Source organism: Scardinius erythrophthalmus, assembly GCF_964197995.2.
Source record: "Scardinius erythrophthalmus genome assembly, chromosome: 10".
Classification (NCBI taxonomy): Eukaryota; Metazoa; Chordata; class Actinopteri; order Cypriniformes; family Leuciscidae; genus Scardinius; species Scardinius erythrophthalmus.
In genome coordinates, this window is record NC_138230.1 from 6555079 (window position 1) to 6570243 (window position 15165).

Consider the following 15165-nt stretch of genomic DNA (forward strand, 5'->3'; position numbering starts at 1 on the left):
TAGTGTGAGAATATGTGTGTAAAGTGTGTAATATCTGCTCTTTTCTTATGTGAAACTGTGAGGTGTTCTGAACACGACATAGAGACAGTGAAGTCGAGCGATAGTGTCCCCCTGAACCATGTCATCCAGGCATATCGAGCCCCGGGACAAAACATCATCTACAGAAAGAGAAAACATCCCAACATCACTATCAGCATCAGAGAAGCTCAGAGCCGCAGTAGTCAGCTGATGACACATGGTGGCGCTGTTCTACAACAAAACACATCAGCATTAAAATACACAGTGGAGGACAGAAACACTGGAGCTGACAGCCAGTCCAGCATTAAAGAAATATTATGTTTCACTCAGATATTTTTCAGCAGCTTCAACACTGTTTGCGAGCTCAAGATTGCAGGAACAGGCCAATGATAAACTGGACAGAAAGAGAGAGTCCTGCGGTCAGTGTGTGATAGTGACGCTTGTTCTTACCGTTATAATGGAGTCTGGGTTTGGAGAAACACATGAGGAAATCAACAAGCAAACTCTGAGCATATAGGACAGTGAAATACAGCTGACAATCTAAATAATCATATTTTTCTCATTTATTTTTTCCTGTATTTAATAATGTAGATCAGCCGAGAAAAATTAAAGCTATTTATTTGCTTTCAGTACATTAAGAGCACATTGCTATAATAACATGGACACACAAACCCCATCTATGTTCCTGGTAGAAAATTCCACTGAAACATCATTAACCTGTTAGCCAGCAACCCCACTTTTGAAAAATCCCCAGAAATGCCATACCCAAACTAAAACAGATATAGTTCATGAACCGTTTGCACTAAAAGCACAATTATACATTGTTAAAAGCGCTATATAAATGAAGATGACTTGACTAACCTGGATAATCATCATCATGGTGTGAGCAAACCCAAAGTCATGGATTTGATTCCCAGGGATCAGATGTATAGATTGAATGCAATGTAAGTCTTTTTGTACTGGCCTCATCGAATCCACAGTCAATTGTCCAGCAAGTTAAACTCCATCACACAATAATTCCCGGAATCACGAAGTGATGTTGAGATTGTTTACTGTATGAATAGTGTGAAAAAAGAATGCCCCATCAATAGCTCCAACAGAAGATGTCTCTGGATTAAGAAGCCCACAACATGTGCAACCCCATTGTGTCTTTGACTCACAGGCTGATTCAGTCTGAATATAATGACATCATCGTCTCACATTAATGAGGTCACACACTCCAATCTTCCTGCTATTCCATCCATTACCATGAAAGGTCACTTGACCTCATAAAACTGGTAGGCCCATGACACTCCCCGTCTGGCATCTTTAAGATACCACATTCTAATAAGGATTTTAGCTTGGGGACATCAAAAAGATCAATTCTGAGATAGGTCTGAAGTAGATTTTTGGCAGACCTTGCTTGATGACTCTCACTTCAGCTTTCCGTACCATCCCATCTTTACTAGGAACAGCTTTCACGATTACGCCCATTGGCCATTCGTTCCTTCTGACGTGATTTTCTTTAAGAAGGACAACATCCCCCTCTTTAATGTTGGGTTCTTTATGTAACCATTTCTGGCGACATTGCAAAGTACACAAATACTCCTTACGCCATCGATACCAGAACTCATCAGCTAGCAACTGAACACGTTTCCACTGATATTTCAATATATCTCCTCCACTAATATCAATGTCAGGAGAGCAATGAGTGCCACTTTTCTGGGTTAACAGCATAGAGGGTGTTAGAATATGAGGATTCTCAGGATCAGATGAGATGGGAATCAAAGGGCGTGCATTCATTATGGCCGTAACCTCAGCTAAGAGTGTAGTTAACACTTCATGAGTAAGTCGTACTCTACTAGTCTGAGACAACATCCCATCCAAAATGCGACGTGCTACTCCAATCATACGCTCCCACACTCCTCCCATATGAGAGGAGTGGGGGGGATTAAAGATCCAAGTGCATCTCTGGTCTTGTAGGAACCTTTGCACACCATCCTCCTCAGGAGAACTTATCCCCATTTCTTTACATGCGCCAATGAAATTGGTGCCGCAATCCGAACGTAGTTGCTTGGCTGTACCACGCAATGAAAAGAAGCGTCTCAATGCATTAATGAAGCTTGAAGAACTCATCTCTTCTACAACTTCTATGTGGACTGCCCTCACACATAAGCAGGTAAACAATACCGCCCATCTCTTGCTGTTTACATGACCTCCTCGTGTACGCCTTGCTGATACTTCCCATGGACCAAACATGTCCAGTCCAACGTAAGAGAAAGGAGGGTCTACTTGGAGTCGTTCTTCTGGCAGATCAGCCATCTGTTGCTCCTTTACTTTTCCTCTGAGCTTCCTACAGGTAACGCATTGGTTTAGCACCTTTCTAATGAGCCTTTTTCCTCCAACTAACCACAGGCCACCTGCTCTTATGGCTCCTTCTGTAAAATGCCTTCCCTGATGTTGAACGTTTTCATGGTGGTATTTTACAAGCAAAGTTGCTATATGATTCCTTCCAGGAATAATGACAGGGTTTGATTCTTTCAGCTCAAGACCTGCATGGCAAATCCGTCCTCCAACTCGAAGTAGACCATCACTATCAATGGTAGGATTCAACTTAACAAGTGGGCTTTGTTTGCAAAGGTTACGGTTCGATCGAATGCACTTGAATTCCTCTGAATAACCTTCCTGCTGCACATTTCTGATAACTTCCTTCTCTGCTCTCTCCAGTGAGACCACAGAGATCCCCTTCTTGCAGATGTGCCAACCAGCACAATCTCCATCTTCTGTTGAATGAATGAAACAGTATGCAATATGCGTGAGGTGAGCTACAGCCTTGACTACAGATTTCCATCTGGAAAAACGCTCCCATCGGTTTGAGCTCAGACAATTCTCAGACACACACGTGGACAGTGCTTTCACCTCAGGACGAATTTCTTTGTCATCATCTGGATCAATTATCTCAAATCTGATTTGCTCCTTTGATTCCAGAGTTAAACTGCCATGAAGGAAAGGGGGGCCAGTAAGCCATGTGGTAGCAAGAAGTTTAGGAGCAGAAACAGAGCGTGATCCATGATCAGCAGGATTTTCTTCTGATGGCACGTAATGCCACTGATCAGGTTTAGTTGTTTGTCTGATTCTTTGTACTCTGTTATTTACATAGACATAAAAGCGTCGGGACTGGTTACTAATATAACCCAAGACGACTTTGCTGTCCGTGTAGAAACTGATCGAATTTAATTGTATGTCTATTTCTTCATTAATGACTTCTGCAATCTCAGTGGCCATCACTGCTGCGCACAGCTCCAGCCTGGGAATGGTAAGATCAGGCTGCGGAGCAAGCCTTGACTTTCCAAATACAAACCCCACTTCTCTATGTCCATCTTTGGTTGTGGCTCTAAGATACGCAACTGCAGAAATGGCTTTGACAGAAGCGTCTGAAAAGACACAAAGATCCACACATTGAGCTTTAGAGAGAGGAGTTGTTGAGTATGTGCGAGGCACACGAATGTCACTGAGACTATATAGAGAATTCTGCCAGGCTATCCATTTTTCTTTCAAACTCTCAGGCAGACTTGAATCCCAATCACAGACTTGTGATGTCATCTCTCTAAGTAATAGCCGTCCTTGTATGGTTATTGGTGACAAGAAGCCCAGCGGATCGAAAAGACTATTCACCATAGAAAGAACTCCTCTTCGTGTATAGGGTCTATCAATTCTTGGAATGTGAAATGTCAAGACATCTGACATAATACTCCATCTTACTCCAAGGCTTCGTTGGTCAGGCAATTCATCCACAAAAAGATCGAGATTCTGTAGGTCTTTGGCTCGGTCTTCAACTAGAATTGCGTCCAATACCTCAGGATTATTCGAAGCTACTTTGTGGAGCTTGAGGTTTGAAGCAGCTAACATTTTCTGTGTTCTTGAAAGAATGTCAACAGCTTCCCCCACGGTAGAGAATGACTTCAAAGCATCATCCATATAAAAGTCTCTTTCAACAAAGTGGCGCACATCTTTTCCATATTCATCTTCTCCCTCTTGAGCAACTTTATGCAGTCCATAGATGGCCACTGCCGGTGAGGGGCTGTTACCAAACACATGCACCCTCATCCTGTAGTCAACGACTTCTTTCGTTGGATCGTTGTCTCGAAACCACAAAAACCGCAGAACATCTCTGCAATCCTCACGGACAAGGAAACAGTGGAACATCTGCTGGATATCGGCTATAATTGCTACTGGATTTTTCCTGAATCTCAGAAGAACACCTAACAGACTGTTGTTCATGTCTGGCCCAGAGAGTAACACATTATTAAGTGACACACCATTAAACTTGGCACTAGAGTCGAAAACTACACGTATCTGGTTGGGTTTCTTAGGGTGGTACACTCCAAAGAAGGGCAGGTACCAATACTCGTTACCTTCTCGCGCTGGAGGAGCAAGCTCTGCATGGAGTTTGTCTAAGATCTTCTGCATGAACTCCATGAAGTGAATTTTCATTTCTGGACGTTTCTCGAGAGTACGGCTCAGAGACTTGAATCGACTCATGGCATATGAGCGGTTGTTAGGCAGACACTGCCGTTGCTCTTGAAATGGAAGGGGAGCTACCCAACTATTCGTGGAATCTTGGAAAAATTCATTCTCCATTATCCTAAGAAATCTGAGATCTTCAGCTGACAGTGCAAGCTTATTGTCATTCTTAGTCTGACAAAACACTGACTGACCAATGTCTCCTTGTATCCTTGTTGGTCCTGTATCCTCGCTGGTCCCCTTCAGGTGATTTTCACTAAGACTCCTTTGGAAGGACAAGTGTTGCCAAGGAGACATGAAATTTTCCTTGACTGACAAGTGACTTTCACATGGAGAAAAATGACTTGGCCTGCCACTCTCAAGAACATTCGTTTTCATACTAGTAACCTGTGAAGGTCGATGCGTGTTTCCCAGACACACATCACCAATTATTACCCAGCCCAAGTCCAGCCTTTGTGCGAATGCTGCGTCATGAGGCCCACTGATTTGTCTACGGACCTTGTGCACTCTTAGTAAGTCCCTGCCCAACAACAACAAGATTTCAGCATTATCATCCAGTTCTGGTATCTCGTGAACTATGGGCTCAAGATGGCGATGACTGGCAGCCACTGCCGGAGTAGGGATTTCATCCCTATTGTCAGGAATCATGGTACACTCCAAGAGTGTGGGCAGCGGAATACTCAGTCTACTATCAACAGGCTCTATTATGTAGCCAACAGCTCGTCGACCAACTGTTTCAGCTACGCCAGAACAGGTCTTGAGTGTAAAAGGGACTGTAGGGCCACATATGTTAAATATATCAAAGAACTCTGGCCGTGCAAGTGACCTATTACTCTGGTCATCAAGCATAGCGTACATCCTTCTACTTTTGCTGGAATCACCATCTGGGTACACATTGACCAAGCATATCTTCGAACAGGACTTCCCTTTAAAGCCCTCTCCACATACTTCTGTACATTTGGGTGAAACATCAACCTCTGATATTTCTTCCTTCTCCCCGCCATGCCATGCAGAGGAAAGAGGAGGCTTGAAAAGCCATGGTGCTGGTCCTGGATGAAGAGCCGATGGATGTCTATCACTCTGGCATTCAAAACATTGTACAGTTGCCTCACAATGTCGCGCTACATGTGTGTTTGATGCACAACATTTGAAACAGATATTATGTAGCCTCAGAACTCCTTTACGTTCCTCCATTGTCATTTCTCTAAAGCCTCTGCACTTTTTAAGTGGGTGCGGTTTGTGGTGTACAGGACATTGCTCGTCGGGGCTTTCAGCAATAGAAGTAGACTTGGGAGAGGACATAACATCCATTTTATGAACAGACACTGTTTTACGATCATTACTGTAACTCTCACCAAACCTGTCCCTTTTACTTGAGGGCATATAGGATGAGTTGAAATGAAAGCTTGGGTCATTACGAGCTTTAGCTTGTCTACACAGAAACTCTGCAAAGAAAGAGAAAGGCGGAAAAGCAACTCTATGTTCCTGCTTATATCGAGAGCCTTCCATCATCCATTTCTCTTGGAGTCCATACGGAAGCTTCTCAACTATGGGGTTTACTCCCCTGGCCGTATCCAAGTAGGTCAGCCCTGGCAAATATCCTTCTTGCTTTGCAAATTCGATTTCAGAGAGCAAATCACTTAACTCCATAAGCTTTTGGTGTTCTCTGGGTGCTATTTTGGGAAAAGATTCCAGTTTAACAAACAGAGCACCTTCTATGGCTTCTGGTGATCCATACACATCTTCCAGCCTTTGCCATATCGCGTTCAACCCCGCAGATGGATTCATTATGTTTACTGACTTGATACGTCGAGCATGTTGTGCTGAACCTGTACCCAGCCATTTAATAAGGAGATCCATCTCCTCTCCTGCTGTGAGATCCAAAGTCTCAATGGTACCAATGAATGATGACTTCCATGCTAGATAATTCTCTGGTCTCTCGTCAAATCTCGTTAGGCCCGATGACACCAGTTGGCTCCTTGCTAGATACTTTGCCAAGTCTGCTGAAGTGTCACCATATTGATGAGTAAGGCTGAATGGATTGTGACTAGGTTGACCAGAATAAGGGATGCCAACTGGTGTATCCACAGCATGACGAAAATGACTGTTAAAGGTATTAGGATGATTGAGATGGACATCATGTGCAGAAATGCTTTGCGGTGGATGATTCTGTGAGCGTGACTCTCTCTCTAATCCCTGGTCTGCTGGCAAATTATGAGCAGCTATTTGTAGCTCCCCAATGTTATGTGAAGATCGATGTCTGGGTAAATTTATGCTTCCACCATTAGCACTACATCTATTCACATACTCTTCAGTGCGTTGCTGTGTGCTTTGTTCAGGCAGTCTTTGAGTAATACGTTGACTTTCAAACTCCAACTTTACAGCCACGGCTTCCATCACAGCAGCTTTAGCTAGAGCAGCCTCTGCTTCCCGCTCTTTCTCCAGAGCATCCAAGGTAGCTTCTAATCTGGCTTTTTCCGTTTTTATTTCAATTTCTCTCTTCGAGAATGAAGCACGAGCCAAGGCAGCCTCAGCCTTTGCACGTGCCTTGGCTGCAACCATGCTAGCATTTGAAGTGGTTGAAGATTTAGATGAACAAGAGGATTTGGTTGACCCAGTTGACTTAGTAGAATAAGATGACTTAGCTGAGACGGAGGCAACAGACCGTACTTCTAGATCTGAGTGCTCCATATCTTTCCAAGAAACTTGAACTCTTTAAGGATGCAATGAGTATGACGTACCCTCAAGCAATGCACTTCACTCCGGTTGCCATATTCACTTGGGCATTAAAATCCACAATACAGTCAGGACATCTAGATTCTTGATTGTAGCTCTTTTTTCACTGTACTGGCCTCATCGAATCCACAGTCAATTGTCCAGCAAGTTAAACTCCATCACACAATAATTCCCGGAATCACGAAGTGATGTTGAGATTGTTTACTGTATGAATAGTGTGAAAAAAGAATGCCCCATCAATAGCTCCAACAGAAGATGTCTCTGGATTAAGAAGCCCACAACATGTGCAACCCCATTGTGTCTTTGACTCACAGGCTGATTCAGTCTGAATATAATGACATCATCGTCTCACATTAATGAGGTCACACACTCCAATCTTCCTGCTATTCCATCCATTACCATGAGAGGTCACTTGACCTCATAAAACTGGTAGGCCCATGACACTTTTTGATTAAAGTGTCTGATACATGCATAAATGTGCCTCTGGACAATGAGTTGTTAAATGTGCAATATAAGAAATAAATGAGTCTTAAGTGTGAGTGTAAGTGTGTTAATTGGACTGTGCAACATGATGTTTAGGTCTGAAGATTTCTCTCAGCTCATTTGAATACAGCATGTGTTCGATAGTCAGAGAAAACAACTTTCAAAAAGATTTGCAGAACAATAGGAATGATTATTTTGCAGTTTTCACAAATTATTCAGAAGATGCTCTTCTGTTTGTTTCTTTCTTTATGTTATTCTGTTATTAAAGCACTTTTATGCAAAAAAAAAAGATCTGATCATAGATAACTAGATCTGGATATGGAAGGATATATCCTTGTCCACCATTGTGCTGAACAACATTAAATAAAAGGTTCTGATAAAAGACCAAAACAGATAAACATTCAACAGCCATACAAGAAAAAGCACGTATTTAGATGCTTACATCAGCTCCATTTAGACTCAGGAGTCATAAACCTTAGCTTCCCAGAGAGATAGGTTTTAAGTTTTGCTTTGAAAAGCGATTCTGTTGTTACTGTTCTAATAAAAAGTGGTATATAGCAAAAGCCCAGTCGGCCCAGTATGCCCACATCTGACACTCGTGGAGTGATGATCTGACCCTCGTAACACATGTAATGAAGCACTTTGACACTCCATTCCTGTTTGCCAGATCTGGACCACAAGTAGGCCATAGCAATGCCACAAGCAAATTAATCAGAACTGGTCCTTATTTAGGCCATAAAATCTGAGTATATTAGAGTGATCTTAGTCTCAACAAGCCTGTTAAACAGAATCACTGAAGAAAAAAAAGAGAACAGTAAAAAGAGATGAAACACAAGAACTACAACTGACTTCCAGTCACAGTCTTAGATGAAATCAACTGAAGAGAAAAGAAGACATTAAATCTCTCCAGATCTCAGCAGAAAAGGATTAAACAACTCCACAAACAGCATTACCAGCTTCACTTATTACTAACCAGTTTGACTTTATTTCTGGCATTTGTCTACAAAGTGCATCATCAGTGAATAAATGAGGCATTTGAATGAATGAACCTAAAGCGCTTTACAGTCATATCAGGGGATCTCTCCTCAACCACCACCAGTGTGCAGCATCCTCACTTGGATGATTTATATTCCATTTATAGCAAAATCTTCAGTATTACTCAGAAGTCTAGTTTCAAATATAATTCTTTTGAAGTGATGGTATTTTCTGTAACGTTATCTATTAGGGATGACCCGATACCACTTTTTGCAGAACGAGTCCGATACCGATACTGTAATTTTTGGTACTCACCGATACCGATACCGTAACCCAGGGGTTTTCAACCGGTGGTCCGCGACCCCCTGGTGGTCCGCGGCGGCATTGCATGTGGTCCGTGACATGCATTCCAGCCTACGTAATTTCAATATTAAAATCACTTTTTTTCCCATAAAAAAAACGTTTTTCTTAAAAAAAAGGCAAGTCAGTCAGTAATAAATACATTGGCATTCAGTAAAGTGTCAAACCCATAAAAAGTAGAACCATTGTCCGCTTTACATAAAACAAATCACAACATGACCTTGTGTGAGTGAGTGAGTGAGTGAGTGAGTGAGTGAGTGAGTGAGTGAGTGAGTGAGTTGCGTTCACACCAAACGCGAAAAGAGCGTCTGGCGCAAGTGATTTTCATGTCAAGTCAATGTAAAGACGCGTTTACGCGCATCTGGAGGTCCTGAGGCGCGAATGAGGCGTTTAGCGCGGCGCGGACGCGTGAATGAGGCGAATTGAGCATCTGGCGAGATAGGCGCGAGTGATTTGAGGGTGAGAGAGCGAGAGAGAGAGAGAATTCGCGTTTAGGCTAAAAATAGGTTCGGCGCTTATCGCGTTTTGGAAAGTAACTGCATCTTGCAGTAACGTACATTTTAAACAAGGAAATATTTGCCATGGAACGTTGATGGAGCAGTGAATAGGTTCAGTAGGCTACACAGCAAAATGACAAGACAAAATCATAAAAATAAAAAAAGCCATTTCCTCAATTCGACGTCCTACTGTGCTATCTGACAAAGGAATCCACACACTACACACACACACAATAGTGGGCCGCCGATTACTTGTTAGTCAGAATGGTGGTCCCTGGCACTGAACCAGTTGAAAACCCCTGCCGTAACCGATACCTGAATTTTCACTGCATTTGTAATTTTTAAATGTATTAGTAGATAAACCAAAAGATTATAAATCATATTAGTTGGCTTAATTCGTTCATCAAATATATATATTTCTTTCAGCTATTTTCATGCTTAATTAAGCCTGCTAAAATGCATTGTATGAGCTTCTGTAAGCCTACTGTCACTGTTCATGCTATTGCTCTATCATATTTTATCTTTCATTTAATAGCCACAGCATATATTTAGAGCTGCTTCAGCAGGGCTCAGTGCTGAGGACTGGGTCAGTGGTTCAGATGTTTGTCAAAACCAGTGAAATAATTATTTAATCCAATTGTGATACTACAACAAAAACTAGCAGCCTAATTAATGTGAATTTAAAACAAGTAAGCAGTCAGTAACAAAATAAAAACAAACATTCGAATTACAAATAGGACAAATATATAAAATACAACAAAGAAAGGCTACAGGTAGATCTAACAGGTACAGACAATTTAATAAAGTAATCAAATGTGAAAAAAGCATATTCATTACTGTATAAATTATATATAGATGGATATTTTTGTAAAGTTGAAAAGGGTAGCCTATTTAGTCAAGAGCAGTCAGTATTTCTTTGTCCTTTGTTTGATTAACATTAAAACACAGAAGCAGGTTTATCAAACTGCTGCCCCTTTAAGACCGAGCGCACGGACCGCATGTGAACATGCTACGTTCATTTGAGATATAACCGACTGACTTTGTTTACTATAGGATACTCACCAAGACGTGCGTTATTACATAGTTGTGTGTGAATTCGTCTGTACAAGCGCAAGACCTGAAAGACAATTTAATTCAGTATTCGCGCGCTGATACGCTGGTTTGCGGGGCGCGCGCTTCGGATGTTTGCGTTCATGAAACTTCTTACCCTTCACACGTCCTGTAATAATGTAGGGATTGGGAACCACTCATTATACTTCAGTCAGGTAACAGTTCATGTTTTACTTTACTTAGGCTACATATACGATTTAGTTTTCATCCAAATAACATGTGCTGAGTCGATCAGCAAAGAGCATTCAACAGAAGTGCGCTTCTCGCGCGCTCTTTCTCTCTCTCTCTCGTCAGTTAACGTCAATAATAAACTAAAGCAACATGCCTCGTTTAATTTCGTTGCCATTGACATCCGACTGAACAAACTTTCCACTGATGTCTGTTTAAACTAAGGGATGTGCTCGACCAGCTCGTGCATCTTTGACTCAGTTCACCTCGACAAAGCACTTGCGGCGGCCAGTTTCGTTTCGCAAAATGTACGTGGTATCGGTGCGTGGTATCGGCGAATTTTTATGAGTACGAGTATATGAGGGCAGTATCGACCCGATACCCGATGCCAGTATCGGTATCGGGCCATCCCTATTATCTATAGCGTAATTGATAAATCCCATTTAACATTTGTGCTGGCTACTGTATACAGGACACCAGGGCACCATACAGATTTTATCAAACAATCTGCTGATTTTCTATCAGAGTTAGTACTGGCTGCAGATAAAGTCCTAATTGTTGGTGATTTTAATATCCATGTAGATTATGAAAAAGACGAATTGGGATTAGCATTTACAGACATTCTAAACTCTATTGGAGTTAGACAACACGTATCAGGACCTACTCATTCTCGTAATCATACTTTAGATCTAATATTGTCACATGGAATCAGTGTTGATGCCGTTGAAAATCTGCAGCAGAGCGATGACATCTCAGATCATTATTTAATCTCATGGAAACTAGTTAAGGAAACATACACAATTTTGAGGCTTGAATTGAGGAACTGATTAGCCTGATAAATTTAAGGAAAAGGGGCTACCTATTTATTTTTGGAGAATTAGCTCAATTATGTGGTTTTATTTAGAGACACCATTGTTTGTTCCCAGCATGCTTTGCACATGGCTGGAAATGGAGAGTAAATCTTGAAATTAAGTGTTATTTCATGTGTTTTTGAGTACAGGGAAACATCTGTTAATGTTTAATGTTCAGTTATGTTTGACATTTTAAAGAGTTTCTATTATGTTAAAGTTTCCATTCGTTACCATTGTGCAGAGGAGCTTATGGTTAGGTTGTGAATAACTGCGTTTATCAATAATCTGAAGCATGTTGTTTGTTCACTGAGCAATAACTCTGCTAATGATAATGAAGTAGTTCATTTGGTTGAAGTTCATTTGGTTAAAGATTTCCTTGTTTGACTTTGGATGAAGGATTGGATCACTCTGTGAAGTTACACAAACACATGTGTGTGTGATGATCACTGTGGGTTTGTGTCTGTTGATTCTGTTGAATGTGATTGTGTCTGTAGAGGCTCTTTATTGTCCACCAGCTGATCCAGAGAAGGTCAGACTAACATCTAGAACCTGTAAGTAAAACACAGACAATCAAATGTGTGCAACATTATTGCATTATCAACTTTAGAACAACTAAAAGAAACTACTGAGATGATAAAGAAAGAGATTATAATATAATACTGTACGATTGTTAAAGCTATTTTTAAACATTCAGATTTAGATTTTGCTTCTAAGTCACCATGAATGATGACCATTGACCCTTATCTATAACCCTGTATGACTGTCCTCTTTCTGTGTCACTGGGTCAGGTTTATTTATAATAAAGAAACTATAGTAATAAATATTTAACATTATATTTTATTGCTATTGACATTCTCTCAAAATACATAATTTAGGGATACAAAAACAGTGATGAAAGCAAAATATTGAATTGTTTGAAATAAAAAGAAACTTGAAGATATTTAATTGTTGCTATAAACCAGGGATGGGCAACTTCAGTCCTGGAGGGCCACTGTCCTACAGAGTTTAGCTCCAACCCTGAAAAAAATCACCTGCCTGTAATTTTCTAGTAATCCTGAGGACCTCAATTAGCTTGTTCAGGTGTGTTTGATTAGGGTTGTAGCTAAACTCTGTAGGACATTGGCCCTCCAGGACCGAAGTTGCCCATCCCTGCTATAAACTATTATAAAAAAAAATAATTAATCAAACTCTTATTAAACATGTTTATAGTGCGTAATTCACCATCAGAAGGAAAGAAAATTAAGAAGAAACTAATTTTACTTTCAATTAAAATATGAACAGGTTTATTTACTCACCAAAGCTTCTTCAGTTTATAATGTGGATCCACCATCAGATCAGAGAGCAGCTTTACATCTGAGTCTATTAGATTATTCCATGACAGATCCAGTTTTCTCAGGTGTGAGGGGTTTGATCTCAGAGCTGAAGTCAGAGCAGCACAACCTTCATCGGTAACACCACAATACCACAACCTATAGAGAACAATGACACTCTTCAGTATCTCAGTTTAGGAAACACTGATACAAATGATATGATATATATGAATTTCTCCTCAACAGATTTATAAATGAAAGAAGTTGTCACCTCTTCAGGACATCCAATCATGTTTTTGACTTGTAAAACTATCAAAAGTAAAATGACCTCAGAAGCTTTGGAAAGAATCCACTGAAGATTAAACATCCTTTTCAGTAACTTGATGGTAAACTTTTTGTATATATAATTTTTGTATATCATTGATTATTCACCACAGGAGAAATACAGTCGACGTTGAGAGTTTTATAAAATCTTACCACAGATTCTCCAGTTTACAGTGAGGATCCTGCAGTAGATCAGAAAGCTGCTTGACTCCAGAATCTCCTATTTTATTCCTTGACAGACTCAGTTTTCTCCGGTGTGAGGGGTTTGATCTCAGCGCTGAAGTCAGAACAGCACAACCTTTATCTGTAACACCACAACCAATCAACCTGTAGAGAACAATGACACTCTTCAGTCTCTCAGTTCAGGATCTACAGCTCAGATAAGCAGGAACTTCACAATCAGAGACTTAATCCACAGCACCATTAACCTGTTAACCGTTGCCAGAGCGCGGGCGCACTGAAGCGGTTTTTTTTATAAATAGTTCAAAGTTACTATCAGATTTAATGTTATACCTTGACAAACTATACATCATTACAAAGATATAAGACTCAAGTTTCAGAATTTGACCACTATTGTATTCTGAGAAACTTATAGCGACAGTTATTTCTTAATTTGTGTCAGGAGTTATGAAATGAAAAAATGAGTCGATACCTTTGATATGAATTATGCGCGTCAGCCGCTTTCATTCATAAAAAAACTCCCGCGCCGTCGTCATGACAGCGATACACAAAACAACGTCCTTCCGGGCTTTTAGCTAAAAAATGTGCAGATTTGGAGAAATATTGATATATTCTCATAGGTTTACATCAGATTTCTATAGACAGGAATAATATTTATTGAATTTATACCCAAATGCGTCGATGTAATCATTATGAGCGTTTGTATACTCTGTTAATGCGTTTTCAATTCATACCAAAAGCCTGAGGGCGCCCTCGCCGCCCTGTGCACAGTATTAGAACATGAAGAAGTGCCATAATCATGTGACAATCCAGGAAGCCTCGAACACACACACAGCTAACAACAGATCGCGCTGTAACATGGAGAAACAGTCGTTTTGAAGACAATAAACATGTTTGCTATGATATTTGAGTTACCTGTGTTTTTCAATCCATGCCAGGTATTTCCATAATAATAGATTATATTTATAATGTAATGCTAATCTATATAGACTATCATTGTGCAGAACAGTATACAATAGTATATTTTCTGTCTGATTTTTTTATCTGAAGCCAAATTAGATCACAGAAAATTATTTAAAATACCCGATTTGCTTTATAAAGTAAGTTTATAAGCACAAACATGGTTTTAATCTCATAAATTGTCGTGTATTGATGGTGTGCTAAGCTAACATGCTAGCTAGCCCTAGGTGCACCTGCCACCTAGAAGTTATATTTTTATTATTTTTGAACGCTTACTGAAATGTTTCTTTATTCAAGAAATGCATTTAAAACAGTTTAGAATGTAAGGGTGAACTTTGAGAAAATAAATTAGTGACTGAAACCATATGAATAGCATGTGAATAGCCAGTCGTTAGTAACTAATGCAGACAAAAGAAATGCATATTTAGAGCCATAACCTGGCTGGAGAGGTGTGAATGTGTGCAGGGGGAGACTGAGACTGAATGGGGCTCGTTTGCACCACAAAACAATAAAGACAATATACTGCATAGATGGTAAGAAGATGACACTAAATATCAGTAGCATTTTAGCATCAAATCAAAATAAAGTCACATGACATGGTCTTGAAAAACATTTCACTAAATACAGAGTTTTGGACTTATTATCTTAAGATTTTAAACATAAAATGTTTAGACATGTGGCATTAGCTGT

At 40.3% G+C, this 15165-nt stretch overlaps 1 protein-coding gene across 1 annotated transcript in view; it reads right to left on the minus strand.

Moving 5' to 3' along the window:
• Positions 1 to 11846: 11846 nt before the first annotated feature.
• LOC308697497 (NLR family CARD domain-containing protein 3-like) overlaps positions 11847 to 15165 on the minus strand; it is a 44655-nt gene continuing 41336 nt past the window's right edge. The window contains exons 11-13 of the mRNA XM_081376787.1: positions 13489 to 13662; positions 12997 to 13170; positions 11847 to 12250 (exon numbers count right to left, since the gene is read on the minus strand). Of these exons, the coding sequence (XP_081232913.1) occupies positions 12244 to 12250; positions 12997 to 13170; positions 13489 to 13662 (355 nt within the window). The 3' untranslated portion in view covers positions 11847 to 12243. The remainder of the gene's footprint in view (positions 12251 to 12996; positions 13171 to 13488; positions 13663 to 15165) is intronic.